General features: G+C 38.9%; 1 protein-coding gene and 1 long non-coding RNA gene across 2 annotated transcripts in view; both read right to left on the bottom strand.

Moving 5' to 3' along the window:
- Positions 1-1,852: 1,852 nt before the first annotated feature.
- The window catches only part of LOC127935349 (uncharacterized), a 159,897-nt gene continuing 137,803 nt past the window's right edge, over positions 1,853-23,946 (bottom strand). The window contains exons 5-6 of the mRNA XM_052533146.1: positions 2,697-2,741; positions 1,853-2,602 (exon numbers count right to left, since the gene is read on the bottom strand). Coding sequence (XP_052389106.1) covers positions 2,472-2,602; positions 2,697-2,741 — 176 coding nt within the window. The 3' untranslated portion in view covers positions 1,853-2,471. The remainder of the gene's footprint in view (positions 2,603-2,696; positions 2,742-23,946) is intronic.
- The window catches only part of LOC127935370 (uncharacterized), a 77,062-nt gene continuing 75,984 nt past the window's right edge, over positions 22,869-23,946 (bottom strand). The window contains exon 3 of the long non-coding RNA XR_008148079.1: positions 22,869-22,902. This is a non-coding gene — a long non-coding RNA (uncharacterized LOC127935370). The remainder of the gene's footprint in view (positions 22,903-23,946) is intronic.

Raw genomic sequence — 23,946 nt, 5'->3', positions numbered from 1 at the left:
CGTATAAAGATTGTAAAGAATGAAGAGAGAATTTTGTTCATTTGGTTCAGATCGGGACTCCGAAGCGCGTTTCGCGAATCATTTGGTTCAGATCGGGACTCCGAAGCGCGTTTCGCGAATCATTTGGTTCAGATCGGGACTCCGAAGCGCGTTTCGCGAATCATTTGGTTCAGATCGGGACTCCGAAGCGCGTTTCGAGAATCATTTGCTTCAGATCGGGACTCCGAAGCGCGTTTCGCGAATCATTTGAGATCGGGGCTTCTGAGCTAGTTTGCAAAACATTTAATTCAAATCGGGACTCCGAATCGCGTTTCGCGAATCATTTGATTCAGATCGGGACTCCGAATCGCGTTTCGCGAATCATTTGATTCAGATCGGGACTCCGAATCGCGTTTCGCGAATCATTTGATTCAGATCGGGACTCCGAATCGCGTTTCGCGAATCATTTGATCGGGGCTTCGGAGCGGATTTTGCAAAACATTTGATTCTATCATGTACTTGTCTAGATTAACTTTTAATAAAGAGAAAAGAGGTGTAGAGACAGATTTTTGTTAATAGTCAGTTAGTAATCCCACAGTCCATAGCATCAGTAACTGTATAATTTAGTAAGGGAAAATTAAAACAAAATAGGATGAGTTTAAATTTTTATTTTATTTTTGTAGCAATGGTCATCTTAACCTCTGTGCAGTTTTCAGGGTATTTCAGGACCCCAAATTAAATTATAATTCTGCATCATACAAGTGTTTATTTGAGTTTAATATTTCTATATTCATGTAAGGAAACGAAGCCATAATTTGATAAGTTTACATTTACATTTATTCATTTAGCAGATGCTTTTATCCAAAGAGACTTACAAATGAGGATAAAAAACTACACAACAAAAAGAGCAACAGATATTGTCTGATATGTTAAGAAATAATATAAAATAAAAATGCTAAAAAATGTTGCCAAAATATTTGACTCAAAAAGTCCAGATGATTCAAGCTGTTCGTGACTGTGAGTGTAACAGCAGCAGCAGAGATTAACCATTTAACCCACTACAAACATGTATGCCCAGAACAATGACATAATCTTCATCATATTTCTTATTCTTGTTTGCTTACAGTTGCCAGCATCTGTAAAAACATTGTTATCAATGTTGTTCTCCAGGAGGGTGAGGAGGCAGTTCTGACACTGGCCCTTGTGTGCACTCGCTTCAGAGACCTTGTGAAGGGACGGGGGAAGCCTTGAGAAGACCAGCCCATTTCCTTTGGCTTGACAGTAAGTATTCCCTAGTAGTTTTTGCATAACTTTTTACGTATTAAAAAAAAATTCTAATGTTATTTGCTTGAACAGCTGGTTAATGAATTCCAGCCTTGTGGGTTTTTGAATGTGTGTACTTTTACATGTCTACATGTGTCACACATTGGAGTGCTTTGTTTTCATACTAAAAGGAAGAGTTCTAATGTACAGACTGGAAACTTATGTGCGGTGTGCAACATATTAAAAAACTGTATTCCAGGTATGCAGTGTTAGTTATTGCCATGTGGTGTTTTCCTTTCAATGATGAATTAAAAGATTACAAAAATAATGAACATTGGAATACAGTTTTTTTTCTTTCTTTGCTAAACCTGTAGGATATGTAGGTCGCTGAAGAAGAGGGGGACTCGACACCCTCCCAGGCTTCTGCAGCGAGTTCTGCCAAATCTGTGCTGACCTTCTTTGAGTGTTGTGTGCATGTAGTGCAATAGATGCAAACTCCTCACCTTTCAGTGACAACTCACTTTTTTGAGGTTGAAATGCGTCACCTATGAGATTTGCATGGATCCAATGAGAGTGGATCTTACAAGGATACTTGTGATCTAACGTGGGTAAATAAAACATGTTCCTAAATCAGACAAAGTGCCACAAAACACACTGCAGGAGTCTCAATATACATTTTTACAATTTATTTAACTTGACATGTCATCTTAATTTCACAATAAATACTGTTTCAAAGCAGATTTACCAAGAACAATGCATAATGCACCATTAAACAAACAAATGCAAAATATAAACATTTTTAAAACAATATTTAAATAGAAAACTGTACAAATACACATATTTACACGCACACAGTCTAATGCTGAATGCAGATACAGTTAACAAACAGAGATAGGCTCCAGCTCAAATGTTCATAAACACTGAAAACAGTGTGAGCTGCTAGACTTTGCTCAGATCTGACAGATTCACCAGAAAATCCTGAACTGTGTGATGAACTCATGATTTCTTTAGTTTCAGACTTTGATTTCATCCAGTCTGAGAGTTTCACACACGTCTGATATTTGGAGCCAGTTCTTGAACACATATTGTTTCTAACCGTTTCTGCAGTTGTGAAGTGTGTGATGTTTCTGTTGAAGTGTTGGTGAGTTCAGTGTCCAGCAGTGAGGTCACTAATGTCCTGCACACCTCCCCAGTTTAATCAGAGTCTGTGGGGCCCTAAGCAGACATCATTATGGGCCCTCAGTGCTTCTGGAGAGACAGCGCAGGTCACCTCTGAGCAGACGCTTGTGTAACGTGACAGCAGTCAGAATCAGAGCCAGCAGAAGCACAACCACAGTCAGTGCAATCCAAGAGACGACAGCTGAAGAGAGAAGTAGAGACAGAGCACTTCTTTTAGTTTGACATTCACTCTTTAACAGATTTGAGAAGCTCTCAATGCCTCCTGTTTCACTCACCGTCACATTTACTGTCATCAGTGTGCTCCAGTGTTTCCTTTGATTCTGTACAGAATATTGAAAGCTTAGTCTCACAGTTTAGTCTGAATTTGCTGTTTAAAAATAATATTTCTACACATCACTGAGCTTCTCTCACCTGTGACTGTGACTGTGATCAAGGTTTCTCCTGAAGGCTCCAGAACTCTGTATGATCCTGTGTCTCTGGCTGTAAAGTTACTAATGATCTGGGCCTGTATTCATAAAGAATCTTAATGCAAAAAGTAGCTCCTAGTGACAAAATTCTAAGAAAATTCTTAGAATTGTGGGCGTTTACTCTTAAAAATAAAGAAAAAATCCTAGTAAAGAAAAAAGTAATTGAAAGCATCTTAATCCTTAAAAGATGTCTTAAGGTCAAACTTGTTATTAGCACGGACGAGGACTTTTAAGAGGCTTAAGAGAAGAGGCAGAATAAATGTGTTGCAGACAATGGATGACAGTGAGTTAATAAAACGCTATAGATTATATGATAATTTATAATTTAATATATAAATTAAAGTAATCACTCCATTACGATATTTGGAAACTGGGAAAATGCAACAGTGCAATAGTGTTGACTTGGGTCTGTCACAAGCTTCTGTAAGCAGAGTGATCACACAAACAATTACAGCACTTTCAGAACATCTTGTTGTGTCGCAGTTCATTTAGTTTTCACTGGACATTCCCACCTTGCAGGCTCAAAAACCTGCATTTATGAATATAGCAGGCTTATAGGTGCACACAAGCAGGGGGAATGAACCGTTAATAGTTTGTGCTATACGCTCCCATGTCTGCTTCTTGTCAATTGCTGTGACACCCGGCCCGCCTTGTGTTCATCCACTAACTGGGCTAACAGTAAACACTGTTCCTCTGTCCAGTTTGGCTTTCTCACCCTTCTTGGTTTTGATTCCATGTTTGATACATTAAAACTTACATTCACCACTTAAATAGGACAGCAATCACTGTAATTAGAAAGAGTGGAACCATTTTTATCATTCTAAGCCAATATAATAGGAATAATAATAGGAAATAAAAGCATGGTAAATAAAAAAAGGATTTATACACACATTTAATGTGTGTGTGTGAGAGAGAGAGAATGGTTAAACAGGAAAAAATTATGCATGTAAATTCAAATTTACATGCATTTCAAACCAACCAATCACAGTCTTCAAAAGATTGTGTCATACATAGCAACAGGGTCAACCCTGCCTCCGCACTAAGATAAAAGTTATTTGTCTTTTCCTTACTCAGAGTTGCTCTCAGATTGGTCCCGAATCGCTCTTAAGCTAAGACTCCTACGTAAAAGTTTTTAAGCTAAATTAAGAGTTTTCTGAGAGGATTCTTATATCTTTATGAATACGGGCCCAGGTTTCTATCTCTGATGCTGATTCTTTGGCTCTGAATTCCTTCACTTCTGCTCCAGACCTTCATCCACTCTGTGCTTCTTCTGCTCTGATGCTGCACTTCATCAGCTTCTGACAACAGAACATCTAACTTCAGCTGCTCACCCATGTTCACAGAGACCTCATCTGAGGACAAACACAGACAATAAATGTTCATGTCTCCATTTACGTTGATTCTTTCATTTGATCAGTAAGTTATAATAATAAGACACCATATGGTTGTTACTTTTCAAATGTTTATTTGTGTGTGCTGTTGCGCTTATAGTTTTGATTTCTCCGCGAGTCAAAATAATAAAATCAGAATCATTCTCGCCAAAGTTTCGGTGCTGCCCTAGTTATTGTTTGTTAATATTGATAAATATTGATCAGTTTACTTGTCCGGTAAGCCAAGAAAATTTTCTTTCACTTGCCTCTTCACAAAATCCACTTGTCCTGGACGAGCGGACAATGTCGAGCTGTTACATTGTTGTTGCAGATTAAATGTATAGTATAACCCACTGTATTAACATTAACCCAACATTAAATAAAGATTTTTTCTTTAAATGTTGATTATTGTGACCAGTATTGAAACTGAAAAGCGCTGTTTCACAATATGAGTTCTTCAGCGATCTTGCGTCATGTTCTCGCTGTACGTCACCATTAACTGTCGAGTAACAGTTCTAATTCTCAAGAACGTAAGTAAAAAGGACGCACGAATGTTCCCGGATGTGTTCTTGATATCGAGGATGCATCGAGTGCAGACTTGAGAGAATCCAGCCGTTAGAAATCCCAGAAGACGCTGCAAGCTTTAAACTCGCTCTGGGAAATACCTGACGCCTCTTTAAAGTAAACATTTAATTTTTATTTTTTTTGTATAATTTTAATAAATATACAAGATCCGGAGAAAGTATGCAGTATTTTCTGATGACATATTAAAATGAACCTTCACATAGTCATAGTTAAACATATAACGCTGTTAAATAAAACGATATAGAATTATATTAAAATAAAATCTACGATAGTATGAAAAGTTTAATAGCGTATTCAATACTAGTATTAAATATTTTAGCGGTCAGTTAAGCGAGAACGCAGCACATCTAATTAGAGGTGTGTTCTGTGTTGTCGCATCCTTGTGAGTTTGTCGTTTCAAGGAAGCTTTACAAGACCGGTCTCCACGAGAACGAAAGTCCATTCTTTGCTTTTCTTGGAATTGAGTTACAGTCAAGGTTAGAATAAACCCGAAACAATGATTGCTGTCATGTCGTGAATCTGGCCAATCGTGGAACAGCTGTGTCCGTGGTCGCTGTGCAGAAACTGCATCTCATTATTGTTTTCATTCACAATATATATATATCTATTAAAAGAAACTACATCTCATTATTGTTTGCATTCACAATAGAAAAAAAAACTGCATCTCGTGGTGATCGGTTCTTCTGCGTAGATTTTGCTAATCTCAGACTAACCTATTAGGACGCAGGACAACGAACCTATTCTTCTGATAACCAGACCGAAAGACAGAAGTTTTACCATGTAGGTTTACATGCTATTAAATATAAAGCTTGTGTGTTACTAATGCATTTATGATGATAATGATTGTTGTTTGGCAGCGAGAAAAAATTATTTCATAAACTTTTGTGTCCATTGGACATTTGGGTTTGACGGATCAGTTTGAGTCTTCTTGAGGATTACACTGGCATCATTAATAAAATACTCAGATTTGTTTCTTATTCTTATTAGCATGTTCTATTAGACAAAATGAAAGTGATTTTTGGTAACAAGCCGAGCAAAGTATTTGATCTTTTGTGGCGTATGTCTCGGTCTCATAACAGCCTTCTATTTTCATCAGGTCCAAATGCTTGAATCTTCTTCTGCTGCTGATGTTTTGTCTTGTCTATCAAAGCGGTCAGTGTAACTTGTTTTTTAATGGACTGAAACATTTTCAGTGTTAGATAGAGTTATTAAATCTAGTCAATCGTTTATCACACCACTCATCCAATGATTTGATGATTCATCCAACATAGAAGAGCTAAAAATTCTATAGCTATTTAACACTATTGAATGTTTCTTTTAGGATAGCTTTATTAAATGTAGCTTTGTTTCCCTCTTATGAATTTTTCCTGAAACATTCTAAGTATAGTCAAACACCATGAAGTGAAATACATTAAAAAGTTAATCCACACTGAAGATACTGTCATCATTTGCTCACCCTCAAACCTGTATGAGATTATTTCTTCTGATAAAAATAAAAGAAGAGATTGATGTCTCTGTGTGGTTAATGTCTACTTCTGTGTTTATCAGAAGAAAGAAACTCATAAAGGTTTTAAATTACTTGAGGGTGAGGCAATGATCCCTTTTAAGATATGCATTTTAGGGTAACTATCTATGCGTGCATGCGGAGCCAGTCTCAATATTAGGAAAGGACACTAGATGGCTACCAAAGGTGATTCTCATGTGTACAGTTCTTAAAACTTAAATGTTGCACTACTGGTTAATCATAGATTAGTCATATAGTCTACAACACAACCCAGAATCTGTACACTTTAGTTTATATTCATTGAGCTGATGCTGGAATTGATTTCACAGCATATTACATCACACCTCATGTTATGAAGAGAGTCAGAGTCATTCGGATCCAATTGCAGTGCTTTATTTAAGAATGGTCAGACGGGCAGAATTCAGGAATGGCGTCAAGTATATCCAGAATCAAAAACAGAAACAAGTCAGGGCAGGCAGCAGAGAATCACAGTCGAAAGACACAATCCAAAGGTCAGACACGGAAGAACAAACACTGGGAAAATGCTCAGAAATTATAAACAGGGCTAAGCAAGACTTCGCAATGACTGAGAGTGATTGTGCTGCTTAAATATGTGTCTGTGTATTAGCTGGCTGATGAATGAGGTGCAGGTGTGTCAAGGTGATTGTGATGCAGTGATTCATGGGGAATGTAGTTCGGGTGTGGTGCAATAGAATGAAAGGCCCTATATAAGAGTTCATGATTCAAAACTCCACAATCAGTTGACAGTTGTTAAATCTAGTTGAATGTGTGGTGAAACATCTTTAGTAAAAAAAAAAAAAAGAAAAAAGCTGAGTAAAATATACACTAGAATATGATAACATCGATTACAGAGAATAAACAGAAACCCCACGTGTATTTTAGACATGTATTAATTCTTTGAGTTGAATGAATCTGTTTTTGCAGAAATCCTGCCAGCAGGAAACCCTCTTATATCTGTGTCGGGAAAAAAGAGAGGCAGCGTCACACTCAGATGTGAATTTGAGGACAATAATATTGTTCAAATTGATTTATTCAGTGAATCAAGAGTCATATCTGTGTGTGAGACTGAAGAATGTAGAGGACGAGTGTTTAAAGAAGGAAACTGTGACGTCGTCATCAAGAATCTGATCTTCAGTGATGCTGGGAAATACACTTTGGGAATCTATTACAATAATGATCAGACAGAGCTGGAGCGACAAATCAGGACGTACCAACTTCATATTCATGGTGAAGACTAAACTGATCAAACATCAGCATCTGTTTTCTGGATTTTCTAAAAATGTCAACAATGTAACATTACACTGCTGTTTTAAACAGCAAATATAAATGTCACACCTTACATTCAATAAAGGCCTTTCAGTGGCTGACTTTAAAATGATTACATTTGGTGACCTTTGGACTAAATCTGTGTTTATGGTATTGATTGATTGACAGCATTATAATAATGATTAATATCTTTCTGTTTCTCCTCAGATGAGATTTCTGTGAAAACAGGCGAGGAGCTAAAGATGTCTGTTCTGGTGTCTGATGCTGATAAAGTGAAGACAAACTCTAGTGGAGAGTGGAAGGAGGTTTGGACGAGAGATCAAGGGGTTCAGAGCGACCGAATGAATGATGATAATGATGGAAACCTGATCATTAAATCATTTCTGGACAGTGATGCAGGATCATACAGAGTTCTGGACACTGAAGGAGAAATCTTGATCACAGTCACAATCACAGGTGAGCAGGTGTTTAGAAATATTTCTAATGCATCTTGAGTTTGGGATTTGCTGTTTTAAAATTACTGTTTTCAAATCATATTTTGTCATATCTATCTGGCACAGCGGGAGAAAAAACAGGTAAGACAGAAGAACTGTAAAGTAAGACGCTCTAAAAAAAGAACAGTGAGTTTTAAAATATTAAATATATTTGTTCTTTCTTTCTAGCTCTCCACCGTTCTGCTCCAGAGCATTGGACCTGGGTTGAAAAATTTCTTTTTAGTTTTGTGACAGCTGTATTTTTCGCGTATATAGTGATTATAGCAGTTAAATTTTTGCTTGTGTTTGCTGGGATTATCTGACACAAAGTACACTTTGTTTTGTTGTGTTTATTAAGAATATATTTGCTATACATTTGATTGAAACATATAATAATTCATAGTATTCATCATATGCTTTATTATGTCTTAAATTGATTTTCGCTTCCTTTTCAAGCTAGTCTCTTTTGCAATGATCTTTTGTGTCTTGCCCTCCTTGTACAAGGTGTCAATGGTTGTCTTTTGGACAACTGTCAGGTCAGCAGTCTTCCCCATGATTGTGTAGTCTGCAGAACTAGACTGAGAGATCATTTAAAGACCTTTGCAGGTGTTTTGAGTTAATTAGCTGATTAGAGTGTGGCACCAGGTGTCTTCAATAATGAACCTTTTCACAATATTCTAATTTTCGGAGATACTGAATTTGGGATTTTCCTTAGTTGTCAGTTATAATCATCAAAATTAAAATAAATAAACAACTGAAATATATCAGTCTGTCTGTAATGAATAAATATAATACACAAGTTTCACTTTTTGAATGGAATGAGTGAAATAAATCAACTTTTTCATGATATTCTAATTATATGACCAGCACCTGTGTATATATACAGTATATATATAAATTACTTACATCAAACTTGTGTCTTTAAACAAAAATTAATTTTTCATTGCATTTCATTTTGTATCTTCTTTACAAAAGAACACAAACATGCACATTGTTAAAAAACACAAATGCACTTATTGCATTTGCTATCTTTTGCAATAGTATATCATTTTTTTTCCGCTAATGTGAGCTGTTGACAGAGAATGGCGTTTACAAGCACCAAAATTTGTGAACTTTGGACTTTGGATTGCGGGTATAGGACAGAGCAGTCGATGTGTTTTTTAGTTTTAATTATTATTATTGTTGACAGCATTTGCAGTTGCAAACAACTAAATAAAATACACATAAATAAATTATACATAAATAAATAAAGTACATGCATAAAAAGCCCAACATCATGCTTTCAAGGTTGCTTTCAAGTAAGCAAAACGATGTGTTGAAAACAGCTGTTTCGCTGGAATGGCAAGGAGTAGCAACAGGACAACAACACAGAGACTTGAAAGGTCTGATTGAAGAGCTAACGGGATATTTTACAGGAAAATACTAAAACGGGAAGACAGCGGGAAAACAGCTCAAATACGTGAGAACCCCGGAAAAAAACTGGAGGTAGCCTATAACAGTTACTAACTACACTTTTGAAACTCATTGTTAAAAGTACATGTGTGAATGGTTGTTAGCACTAACGGTTACAAAACTAGCAGCTACTGTAGGTAACGTTAGAGCGCAGCTTACCGGATTACTGCGATTTTAACATCTTTTTTCCTTCTCCCAACTCTGCTCTTCTCGTTCAACTTGCTGTATGTTTACATTCGCAAGGCCAGCAACATGGCCGCCATGTCCCAGAATGCAACTCAGCGTCCAAGCCCTATTTATAAGAGACATGCCACTGCACTTCTTCAATCCTCAATACAACTATATAAGGAAAACCCGTAACGGCAAAGATGGCGGTTTGATGCACATGTCCCGCCCCTCCCGCTGGAAAGCCAGTCTGCTTTTAACAGTCAAGCCGGGAAACATTTAAGCCTATCGTCAGGATCCACTGATGTATGGGCACAGTTGAGGAACTATGAAGTTATTTTTGATTCAAAACAACTGAACACCTGTGGCAGTGCGATTTGTAGTTGTAAAGAAAAGCCACACATGTGTATCAGTAAATTTGAAGTCACAGAGATAAATGTTTTAAGAGTTGCAAACCTATAGACTTTTTTTCTCTCCCACAAAGACAACACAACAGTTACACCTTCTCAAATTCTTCATTGCAGGTGCACAAATCCTATTCTACAAATCACACATTTAGAAACTCGTACGCTCACATTTATGAAACAATTGCTGCAGTGAATGTGGTGCAAAACGCATTAACACACCCGCATCAAGAAATGTGAAGTCGTGGAGAAATGTTGAACATCCGCAAATCCGGAAACGATATTTTTCAACCATTAACTAAAGCCATTCATGCAAATATGGCTCAAGCTGCATCCAGCCTGGCAATTTATGTTTATTAACACACAAACTAGTGTTTAATGCTAGCCTACATTGCATAAGGCCTAAATAACCAAAACATGAGTTCATTATAGGAGAGAAGCTGAAATATCATGACAAAACCATTGTGGTTGATTATTGCCCTTAAAATTGTACACATTTTTATTAAGTCGACAATGTTTTTAGTGATTTTCGCTTTTGCCACATATAGTGTATTGATGGGTATTGGCATCACCAATGACGTAATGATATTTGGATCACGTGTCACTTACAGTGTGGTTATGACGAGCGGCAACCTCCCGCTCTCTCTCGTGAAGCCAATAAGGAAGTTACTAAAACTGCAATTCATCGACTGGCCGCTTGAGGCTGGCTGCAGAAGAGAGTCAGTCCCATAGACTCCCCATGTTAAAATGTCCAACTTTACAGCAGAAAAAAAACATGTTTACAGCCTGGTTCAAAAAATGATTTTGGTCTATATTGCTAATTTTGTCCTTCATGACAACTGTGAGGGGGGTGAATTTTTTTATAACTCATCCGTTTAAATTATATTAAGCCTTAAAGTTCTGCATAATTAAGGGCGTAGCCACTTGAGTGACAGGTGGATTGCTGCTGCTGACAATGCCGTCGCGCTAGGTGGGCGTGGCTTCAGCAATCAGCTCCCGCCTTTTTGCCCATTTTCGATTATCCGGGAGGGTCGCGCTGTGACGCGCTGCCAAGATGTTGAAGGCTGGCTCTGCACACTTTAGGCTTCAAAAGCGCTATTGAGGAGTCTATGGGTGACGTCACGGAACCTACGTCCATATTTTTTTTACAGTCTATGAGTTATGAGCATAGACATATAAATACCTAGACGCCTCATTGGCCGCTTTGAGCCGTTGCCGCGATACATCAACGCGTCTGCCATGTTAGTCAGGGCAAGACTGCCTTAAAACAAATGAAGGTAAACGGGGAAGCTGCGGTTTTTACCTCTTCAATGATTATCTTTGGCACCATTTATTTAAAAGTACTATGTCAAATAAAGTGTTTTCTTCTAAACAATAACAAGTGCTTAAAGTCTGAATGGCAAATCATGTTCTGGTATAAATGTGCACAAACGTATTTTTTAATCGCAGACATGGTCAGTCATAGACAACGGTGTGTCAGCTAATAGTTGCTCCCGGCTAGAGACCTGCACTCCCGAGTTCGCAAACCGCCACCGAGTGCGGCGCTGGACAATATTTGATGGGTGAATGCGGACGCTGGCGGCAAGATATTATTGTGTGCGGGTCGCGGGAAAATAAAATTATTTGTGGGACTCCCGCAAAGTGGAAATATCTAACAAAATAAAATAACTAGAAACAAATAGACCTTTATTTATAATAAAATAAAATAGACTTTGCGGAATGGGAGGTTTTGGATGATACAGAGTAAAAATATTTACTGTATTGCGCAAGTTAGTTCATAATTAGATATAATTTTATATGCAATATTACCTTTTCTTTTCATCCTCATCTTTAAGAGTTCATGATAATTTATGTTCAACTTTATTTCTCAGTTGATTAATCCATCCACAATTCATAAAACACAACACATGCAACTGAGGTATAAGAAGTATTGACATCCAAAAGTCATTGAAATCAATTAAAAATCACATCGACAGGTTAAAAAAAAGCCTCAGGTCAAATATTCATTTATCACAAATTAAATGTTTGACAAAAACTTCCTGCTCTGAAGTCCCGATCTGAATCAAACGAGTCCCGAATAGGCTCCGAAGTCCCGATCTGAATCAACGGAGTCGCGAACAGTCTCCGAAGTGCCGATCTGAATCAACCGAGTCGCGAACAGGCTCCGAAGTGCAGATCTGAATCAACAGAGTCGCGAACAGGCTCCGAAGTGCCGATCTGAATCAACCGAGTCGCGAACAGGCTCCGGAATATGATTATTTATTATTAGAACTATTAATAGTTGTGCTACCAAATATTATTTTGGAACCTGCGACACTTTTTTCAGGATTCTTCGATGCATAATTTTTTTTTAAAGAACAGCGTTTATTCCAAATATAAATCTCTTCTAACAATATTAATCTTTGATATCACTTCTTATCAATTTAACACATCCTGAATAAAATATAATAAAATCTAATAAAGAATACAATTTCTTATAAAAAAAGAAAGGATAAAAATTTACTGACCCCAAACTATTGAACTGTAGTGAATATTGTCAGAAAATATTTACATTTTAAATAAATGCTCTTCTTTTTAACTTTTTATTCATCAAAGAATCCTGAAAAAATATCACAGATTCCAAAATAATAGTGTTGATAATTCTAATAATAAATCATATTATTCTGATTTCTGATGATCATGTGTGACACTGAAGACTGGAAGAATGATGCTGAAAATACAGCTGCACATCACATGAATAAATTACACTTTCATGTATAGTAAAATAGAACAATGTTAATAATATTTCACAATATTACATGTTTTCCAGTATTTTTGATCAAATAAATGCTGTCTTGATGAGTAAAATAAATTCCTGTAAAAAAACATTAAAAATCATTCTGATCCCAAACTCTGACCGGTAGTGTGTGTGTGTGTGTGTGTGTGTGTGTGTGTGTGTATATATAAGCCCACTAACACACTAGGCAAGGCAAGTTTATTTATAGCACATTTCATACACAATGGTAATTCAAAGTGCTTTACATAAAATAAAGTAAAACAATCATAAAGAAAAATGATAACAAAAATAAAACAAGCAATTTTAAAACTTTTAAAATGATTAAAAAATTTACTTAAAATGAATTTAAAAACGGTTACTAAATTATTTTACATAAAAAAACAGTGAAAATATAGTGCAATCAGTTCAGACATTGCACAGTGCTCATTCAATAAATTCACAGCTAAACAGATGAGTTTTAAGTCTAAATTTAAATGTGAATAGTGTTTTAGCACCTCTGATCTCTTCTGGAAGCTGATTCCAACTGCGAGCGGCATAGAAACTAAAAGCAGATTTCCCTTGTTTTGTGTGAACCCTTGGTATTTCTAACTGACTCGATCCTAATGATCTGAGTGCTCTGTTACGTATTTAAAAATAAATCGCTATAGTAAAAGAGAAATAATAAGAGGAGTGAAGTTTCCTACTTTTTTCCGGATTCTTCGATGTATATATTTTTTTAAAGAACAGTGTTTATTCCAAATATAAATCTCTTCTAACGATATTAATCTTTGTTATCACTTCTTATCAATTTAACACATCCTGAATAAAAGATTCTAAAATCTAATAAAGAATACAATTTCTTAAAAAAAAAAGAAAGGATAAAAATTTACCAAGTCGCGAACATGCTCCGAAGTGCCGATCTGAATCAACCGAGTCGCGAACAGGCTCCGAAGTGCCGATCTGAATCAACCGAGTCGTGAACAGGCTCCGAAGTGCCGATCTGAATCAACCGAGTCGCGAACAGGCTCCGAAGTGCCGATCTGAATCAACCGAGTCGCGAACAGGCTCCGAAGTGCCGATCTGAATCAACCGAGTCGCGAACAGGCTCCGAAGTGCCGATCTGAATCAACCGAGTCGCGAACAGGCTCCAAAGTGCCGATCTGAATCAACCGAGTTGCGAACAGGCTCCGATATCCCAATCTGAAAACTTCGACCAAAGAATGTAAAAAATAACTCTATTTATCTAATAACTCTACAACTCTATGAAAGACTCAGATCACGTATCTAAAAATAAATCGCTATTGTAAAAGAGAAATAATAAGAGGAGTGAAGTTTCCACCGTTCTGCTGTTTTTGGTCCTCAAGCGCGTCTGACGCTCCGCGGCGCGTCTCTGCCCGTCACACGCGCGTTTACAGCTCTAAATTAATCATATTTGCTAATTATTATACATTTTCTTCATCGTCAACTTCAGGTCCTTTATTTATTATTGTTCAATTAACTGTTTGAAACAAAAAAAGGTTGTATTTCAGTAATAATTCAAAATGATAAAAATAAAATATATAAAAGAATGGTTTCTATTTTAATATTCTTTAAAATATAATTTATTTCTGTGATGTGCAGCTGTATTTTCAGCATCATTCCTCCAGTCTTCAGTGTCACATGATCTTTTGAAATCATGGAAAAGATGATGATTTATTCTTAGAACTATTAATAGTTGTGCTACCAAATATTATTTTGGAATCTGCGATACTTTTTTCAGGATTCTTCAATGTCTATTTTTTATTTTTTTTAAAACAGCGTTTATTCCAAATATAAATCTCTTCTAACAATATTAATCTTTGATTTCACTTCTAATCAATTTAACACATCCTGAATAAAAGATTCTAAAATCTAATAAAGAATACAATTTCTTATAAAAAAAGAAAGGATAAAAATTTACAGAGTTGCGAACAGGCTCCGAAGTCTCGATCTGAAAACTTTACCAAAGAATGTAAAAAATAACTCTATTTCTCTATTAAATCTACAACTCTATGAAAGACTCAGATCACGTATCTAAAAATAAATCGCTATAATAAAAGAGAAATAATAAGAGGAGTTAAGTTTCATACCGTTCTGCTGTGTTTGGTCCTCAGCGCGTCTGACGCTCCGCGGCGCGTCTCCGCCCCTCACACGCGCCTTTACAGCGCTAAATTAATCATCTTTGCTAATTATTATACATTTACATCATTGTCAGCTTCAGGTACTTCATTTATTATTGATCAATGAACTGTTTGAAACAAAAAAAGGTTGTATTTCAGTAATAATTCAAAATTATCAAAATAAAATATATAAAATAATGGTTTCTATTTTAATAGCCTTTAAAATATAATTTATTTCTGTGATGTGCAGCTGTATTTTCAGCATCATTCCTCCAGTCTTCAGTGTCACCTGATCTTTAGAAATCATGAAAATATGATGATTTATTCTTAGAACTATTAATAGTTGTACTACCAAATATTATTTTGGAATCTGTGTTACTTTTGTCAGGATTCTTCGATGTATAATTTTTTTTTAAGAACAGCGTTTATTTAAAATGATAAAAAATTTACTGACCCCAAACTATTGAACTATAGTTAATATTGTTAGGAAATATATTTTAAATAAATGCTCTTCTTTTTAACTGTTTATTCATCAAATAATCCTGAAAAAAAGTATCACCGATTCCCAAATAATATTTATCAGCAAAACTGTTGATAATTCTAATAATAAATCATTATATTATTCCGATTTCTGAAGATCATGTGACACTGAAGACTGGAGGAATGATGCTGAAAATATAGCTGCACATCACATGAATAAATTAAACTTTCATGTATATTAAAATAGAAAAAAATTAATAATATTTCACAATATTACATGTTTTCCAGTATTTTTGATCAAATAAATGCTGTCTTGATGAGTAAAATAAATTCCTGTAAAAAACATTAAAAATCATTCTGATCCCAAACGCTGACTGGTAGTGTGTGTGTGTGTGTATGAGCCCACTAACATACTAGGCAAGGCAAGTTTATTTATATAGCACATTTCATGCACAATGGTAATTCAGAGTGTTTTACATAAAATAAAGTAAAATAATCATAAAGAAAAATTATAACAAAAATAAAACAAGCAATTTTAAAACTTTTAAAATTATTAAAAAATCAACAGAGTAGCGAACATGTTCCGAAGTGCTGATCTGAATCAACCGAGTTGCGAACATGCTCCGAAGTGCCGATCTCAATCAACCGAGTCGCGAACATGCTCCGAAGTGCCGATCTGAATCAACTGATCAACCGAGTCGCGAACATGCTCCGAAGAACCGATCTGAATCAACGGAGTAGCGAACATGCTCCGAAGAACCGATCTGAATCAACGGAGTCGCGAACATGCTCCGAAGTGCCGATCTGAATCAACCGATCAACCGAGTCGCGAACATGCTCCGAAGTGCCGATCTGAATCAAATATTATTTTGGAATCTACGATACTTTTTTCAGGATTCTTCCATGTATAATTTTTTTAAAGAACAGTGTTTATTCCAAATATAAATCTCTTCTAATAATATTAATCTTTGATTTCACTTCTTATCAATTTAACATATCCTGAATAAGATTCTAAAATCTAATAAAGAATACAATTTCTTATAAAAAAAGAAAGGATAAAGATTTACCTAGTCGCGAATATGCTCCGAATTGCCGATCTGAATCAACCGAGGTGGAACAGGCTCCGAAGTGCCGATCTGAATAAACCCATCAACCTAGTCGCAAACATGCTCCGAATTGCCGATCTGAATCAACTGAGTCGCGAACAGGCTCCGAAGTCCCGATCTGAAAACTTTACCAAAGAATGTAAAAAAATAACTCTATTTCTCTATTAAATCTACAACTCTATGAAAGACTCAGATCACGTATCTAAAAATAAATCGCTATAGTAAAAGAGAAATAATAAGAGGAGTGAAGTTTCCTACCGTTCTGCTGTGTTTGGTCCTCACGCCGTCTCCGCCCCTCACACTGCGCGTTTACAGCGCTAAATTAATCATCTTTGCTAATTATTATACATTTACATCATTGTCAGCTTCAGGTACTTAATTTATTATTGTTCAATGAACTGTTTGAAACAAAAAAGGTTGTATTTCAGTAATAATTCAAAATTATCAAAATAAAATATATAAAATAATGGTTTCTATTTTAATAGCCTTTAAAATATAATTTATTTCTGTGATGTGCAGCTGTATTTTCAGCATCATTCCTCCAGTCTTCAGTGTCACATGATCTTTAGAAATCATGAAAATATGCTGATTTATTCTTAAAACTATTAATAGTTTGTAACGACAGGTAAAAGAGGAGGAAGCAATTGCAGGCAATCAGATGATGTTTATTAGAAAGAGAGTCCAGAATGTTGGCAATGGCAAGGAAGGTCTACGGTGGCGTGAGAAGAGCTGGATGGTGAAGTCGATGGTGCAGGTGAAGGTGGTCAATGGTTGAAACCAGGAACAGACCGGAACACTGACACGAGGACGACAACACGAACCCAATCCAGCACACGAACACGGAAGACGGTAAACCAACTAGGACACGGAGACATGAGAGAGGATCTGACAACAGAGAGAGAGCGAGGTGAGTATAAGTAGCTGAGGTGTGATGAAGATCAGCTGGAGCGAGACAATCAACACCCAGGTGATGACAATCAACTAAACGAGCACATGGGGACAACGTAAGTACAAAAACAATCACAAAACATGACACGGAGGAAACACTGGATTTCCTACCGTGACAGTACCCTCTCCCCTAGGACGTCACCTGACGTTCCCAGCCTGCTTTACCTGTAGATTGTAATCATCTATAAGGTGGTGATCCAATATGTCCCGAGCAGGAACCCAGCTTCTCTCCTCCGGACCGTAACCCTCCCAATCCACCAAGTACTGAAAACCGCGTCCCCTCCGTCTAGAGTCCAGAATACGATTAACCGAATAGGTGGTTTCCCCATTAACGAGACGAGGCGGGGGGGGAACCGGGGCAGGCGGATTAAGACGGGAAGAAATCACCGATTTAATTTTGGACACATGGAACACGGGATGAATCCTCCTGTACGCCGGAGGAAGGCTAAGACGCACGGTTACCGGATTAATAATCTTGGTAATAGAAAACGGGCCAATAAATTTGGGAGCAAGTTTGTTAGAAACGGAACGCATAGGAATATTCTGGGTAGAAAGCCACACTCTTTGACCGACGACGTAACGGGGAGGCTTCGACCGGTGGCGATCGGCCTTAGCCTTGGTGCGCGACCTAGCCTGGAGCAGAGCTCTGCGAGCTCTGGTCCAGGTGCGGTGACACCTCTGGACTAGTGCGTGTGCGGAGGGGACCGAAACCTCGGATTCCGTACTGACAAAATTAGGTGGTTGGTACCCTAAACTACACTTAAATGGAGACATGCCCGTAGATGACACTGGCAAAGAATTGTGTGCGTACTCCACAACTGAGAGTTGCTGACACCAGGACGAAGGATTACTGGAAGCCAAACATCGCAAAACCCTCTCGACATCCTGATTGGCTCGTTCGGTTTGACCATTGCTCTGGGGATGGAACCCGGAAGAAAGACTAACAGTCGCTCCTAACAATTTACAAAATTCTCGCCAAAATTTGGACACAAATTGGGGACCCCTGTCAGAAACCACGTCTGTCGGAAGGCCATGTATGCGGAAGACGTGGTCAATGACAGCTACCGCTGTTTCCTTGGCTGAAGGTAATTTGGGCAAGAGAATAAAATGAGTCGCCTTCGAGAACCGGTCCACTACGGTTAAAATCACCGTATTGCCTTTAGAGGGCGGGAGGGCGGTGATAAAATCTAGCGAAATGTGGGACCAGGGTCTTGAAGGGACAGACAGCGGTAAGAGTAACCCATCTGGAGGTCGATTGGAGGTCTTACCAATAGCGCAAACTGAACAAGCCAAGACGAAATCGTGGACGTCACGAGCCATACCAGGCCACCAAAATCGTTGCTTGACTAGAAATCTAGTTCTACTAACCCCTGGGTGACAAGCAACACTGGAACAATGACCCCACTGGAGAACGTCTGACCGTAACCCCTCCGGCACAAACAATCGGTTCGGTGGGCAACGAGCCGGGGGCGTTACCCCTTCTAAGGCGGTCAACACCTTCGATTCGACCTCCCATCTGAGCGCGGAGATAATGATGGTCCCCGGTAAAATGGGCTCGGGAGTAGCAGTACGATCGGAACGCTCAAAAAGACGGGATAAAGCATCGGGTTTGATGTTTTTGGAACCCGGCCGGTAAGAAAGTGCAAAATCGAAACGACCGAAAAACAATGCCCACCGAGCCTGCCTGGAGTTAAGTCTTTTGGCGGTTCTAATGTATTCGAGATTCTTATGGTCCGTCCATACAATGAAAGGTACACCCGACCCCTCAAGCCGGTGACGCCATTCTTCCAGTGCAAGTTTGACTGCCAACAACTCTCGATTGCCAATGTCATAATTAACTTCTGCAGGAGATAAACGGTGAGAATAATACGCGCACGGATGCACCTTTCCGTCTGAGGATGCGCGTTGGGATAACACTGCTCCTACCCCCACCTCTGACGCGTCGACCTCCACTATGAATTGACGTGAGCGATCAGGGGTGACGAGAATGGGAGCTGAAACAAAGCAGCTTTTCAGTTTGGCAAACGCAGCCTCAGCTGCGTCTGACCACCTGAACGTCAAACTAGGGGAGGTCAAGGCGGTCAGAGGAGCGGCTAGTTGGCTGAAATTGCGAATGAAACGCCGGTAAAAATTGGCGAACCCCAGAAATCTCTGCAGGGCCTTGCGAGACTCTGGGGATGGCCAATTTACCACAGCCTTAACCTTCTCAGGATCCATGCGAACACCCTCAGTCGAAATGATGTGTCCTAGAAAAGAAACAGACTGTGCATGAAAAACGCATTTCTCCGCCTTGACAAACAATCCATTCTCTAGCAACCGCAGAAGCACTCGTCGTACGTGTTGCACGTGTTCCTGGAGAGACGAAGAAAAAATCAATATGTCATCCAGGTAAACATATATGAACAGATCGACCATGTCTCGCAACACGTCATTAACGAGTGCTTGAAAGACTGCCGGCGAGTTGGTTAGCCCGAACGGCATAACGCAGTACTCAAAATGGCCTCTAGGGGTGTTAAAGGCAGTCTTCCACTCATCCCCCTCCCTGATGCGGACCAAATGATAAGCATTACGTAAGTCCAATTTAGTGAAAACGGACGCTCCCTGCAACCTCTCAAAAGCTGAAGACATAAGTGGCAAAGGATAGGTATTCTTTACCGTTATGTTGTTCAGCCCTCGGTAGTCAATGCAAGGTCGCAAGGACCCGTCCTTCTTTCCCACAAAAAAGAACCCCGCCCCCGCTGGAGAAGAAGAAGGGCGGATAAACCCCGTTGCTAGAGAACTGGATATATATTTCTCCATGGCCGCCGTCTCTGGAATAGACAAAGAATATAACTTGCCCTTAGGCGGAGAAGTACCTGGCAATAACTCTATCGCACAGTCATAGGGACGATGAGGAGGAAGAGAATCAGCACGAGACTTACTGAACACCTCCTTCAGGTCGTGGTACTCCGCGGGCACGTTAGCCAAATCCACTGCTTCCCCCTGAAACACAGACTCAGAAACATTAACACCAGCAGACAAAAGACAAGACAAATGACATTCCTCGCTCCAGCTAACCACAGATCCAAGGCGCCAATTGATCCTGGGGTTGTGTTTCTGAAGCCAGGTGTGACCGAGAACGATGGGGGATTGAGGTGAGTCCGTGATGTAGAATGAGATCTCCTCCGTATGGTTGCCAGACGTGATGAGGGAAACAGGTAAAGTGGTCTGTGTGATGACTGGCAGTTTGTGTCCGTTGAGTGCAAAAGGTGCAATGGGGTGTTTGAGGGAGGTGAGAGGAATGTTGAGTTTAGTGGCAAACTTAAAGTCCATGAAACTACCCTCGGCTCCAGAATCCAACAAAGCGTGATGATCGAGTGCGTGGGTGGACCACCGTAGACTCACCGGAAGGAGTGTCGATGTAGATGAGGTCTTCCTGGCAGAGATCCCACCCGATAGTAGCCTCAGTTTTACTATCGGGCTTGGTCTTCTTACCGGACAGCGCTGGATGTGATGTTCTTGGCTGCCGCAGTATAAACATAGTCCCAGGGATCTCCGCCTGATCCTCTCCTCCCGGGAGAGCCGAGCTCGCCCCACCTGCATGGGTTCAAGATCTCCCGGTGGGCTGACCGCAACCTCTGAGCGCTGACACTGAGCCTCCGGTCTGTTCGCGAGAACTGCTCTCCCCCTCCGTCTGGCGGCTTGATCGAGTCGGTTGTCAACTCTGATGGTGAGGTCAATCAGGCTATTGAGAGAAGTGGGGAGCTCGACGGCGCGGATCTCCTGTTGGATGCGGTCAGCCAACCCATGCAGGAAGTGATCCCACTGCGCCTCTTCGTTCCACTTACACTCCGCCGCCAGGGTGCGGAACTCAATCGAGTAATCGGATACGGACCTGTCCTCCTGACGTAGGTCCGTGAGAAGTCTAGCCGCTTCCCTCCCGGCGACGGAGCGGTCAAAGACCCGTCTCATCTCCTCCGAAAGGGCGTGGAACGAGGCACAGCAGCTGTCTTGGTTTTCCCACACCGCCGTCCCCCAGAGGGCAGCCCTTCCCGTCAGTAGTGACAAGACGAATGCCACCTTCATTTCCTCGGTGTAGAACGTGCGGGGCTGCAGGGCGAAGTGCAGAGAACAATGAGAAAGAAATGATCGACAAAACTCTGGCTCACCCGCATATTTCTCAGGGAGGGGGAGGCGTGGTTCGGGCTGGGAAATCCCCCCGGAGACGATCGGCGGTGTGGGTGGCGTGGGAGGCGCAGCGGGTGGCGGTTGTTGTTGGTGTTGAGTCTGGAGAGCGAGCTCGGACACCTTCGTCACCATTGCTTGGAAGGCTCGACCCATCTCATCTATCGCCTTGTCTTGGCGATCCATACGACCCACGGCTCTCTGCAGAAATTCCTCCAGATGAGATGGGGAGCGATCGCCTGCTGCTTCCATGATGGTCAGATCCTACTGTAACGACAGGTAAAAGAGGAGGAAGCAATTGCAGGCAATCAGATGATGTTTATTAGAAAGAGAGTCCAGAATGTTGGCAATGGCAAGGAAGGTCTACGGTGGCGTGAGAAGAGCTGGATGGTGAAGTCGATGGTGCAGGTGAAGGTGGTCAATGGTTGAAACCAGGAACAGACCGGAACACTGACACGAGGACGACAACACGAACCCAATCCAGCACACGAACACGGAAGACGGTAAACCAACTAGGACACGGAGACATGAGAGAGGATCTGACAACAGAGAGAGAGCGAGGTGAGTATAAGTAGCTGAGGTGTGATGAAGATCAGCTGGAGCGAGAAAATCAACACCCAGGTGATGACAATCAACTAAACGAGCACATGGGGACAACGTAAGTACAAAAACAATCACAAAACATGACACGGAGGAAACACTGGATTTCCTACCGTGACATAGTTGTACTACCAAATATTATTTTGGAATCTGCTATACTTTTTTCAGGATTCTTTGGTCTATTTTTTTTTTTAAAACAGCGTTTATTCCAAATATAAATCTCTTCTAACAATATTAATCTTTGATTTCACTTCTTATCAATTTAACACATCCTGAATAAAAGATTTTAAAATCTAATAAAGAATACAATTTCTTATAAAAAAAGAAAGGATAAAAATTTACCGAGTCGCGAACATGCTCCGAAGTGCCGATCTAAATCAACCGAGTCGCGAACAGGCTCCGAGGTCCCGAGCTGAAAACTTTACCAAAGAATGTAAAAAATAACTATTTCTCTATTAAATCTACAGCTATATGAAAGACTCAGATCACGTATCTAAAAATAAATCGCTATAGTAAAAGAGAAATAATGAAAGGAGTGAAGTTTCCCACCGTTCTGCTGTGTTTGGTCCTCGCAGCGCGTCTCCTGCCAGCACACGCGCATTTACAGCGCTAAATTAATCATCTTTGCTAATTATTATACATTTACATCATTGTCAGCTTCAGGTACTTCATTTATTATTGTTCAATGAACTGTTTGAAACAAAAAAAGGTTGTATTTCAGTAATAATTCAAAATTATCAAAATAAAATATATAAAATAATGGTTTCTATTTTAATATCCTTTAAAATATAATTTATTTCTGTGATGTGCAGCTGTATTTTCAGCATCATTCCTCCAGTCTTCAGTGTCACATGATCTTTAGAAATCATGAAAATATGATGATTTATTCTTAGAACTATTAATAGTTGTGCTACCAAATATTATTTTGGAATCTGCGATACTTTTTACAGGATTCTTCGATGCATAATTTTTTTAAGAACAGCGTTTATTTAAAATTATTTAAAATTTACTGACCCCAAACTATTGAACTATAGTGAATATTGTTTGGAAATATTAATATTTTAAATAAATGCCCTTCTTTTTAACTTTTTATTCATCAAAGAATCCTGAAAAAAGTATCACAGATTCCAAAATAATATTTATCAGCAAAACTGTTGATAATTCTAATAATAAATCATTATGTTATTCCGATTTCTGAAGATCATGTGACACTGAAGACTGGTGGAATGATGCTGAAAATATAGCTGCACACCACATGAATAAATTACACTTTCATGTATATTAAAATAGAAAAATGTTAATAATATTACACAATATTACATGTTTTCCAGTATTTTTGATCAAATAAATGCTGTCTTGTTGAGTAAAATAAATTCCTGTAAAAAACATTAAAAATCATTCTGATCCCAAACGCTGACTGGTAGTGTGTGTGTGTGTGTGTGTGTGTGTGTATGAGCCCACTAACATACTAGGCAAGGCAAGTTTATTTATATAGCACATTTCATGCACAATGGTAATTCAGAGTGTTTTACATAAAAGAAAGTAAAATAATCATAACGAAAAATTATAACAAAAATAAAACAAGCAATTTTAAAACTTTTAAAATGATTAAAAAATCAACAGAGTA

The sequence above is a fragment of the Carassius gibelio genome, chromosome A19 (genome assembly GCF_023724105.1).
Source record: "Carassius gibelio isolate Cgi1373 ecotype wild population from Czech Republic chromosome A19, carGib1.2-hapl.c, whole genome shotgun sequence".
NCBI classification, from domain to species: domain Eukaryota; kingdom Metazoa; phylum Chordata; class Actinopteri; order Cypriniformes; family Cyprinidae; genus Carassius; species Carassius gibelio.
This window is presented reverse-complemented; position numbering and strand designations above follow the sequence as displayed.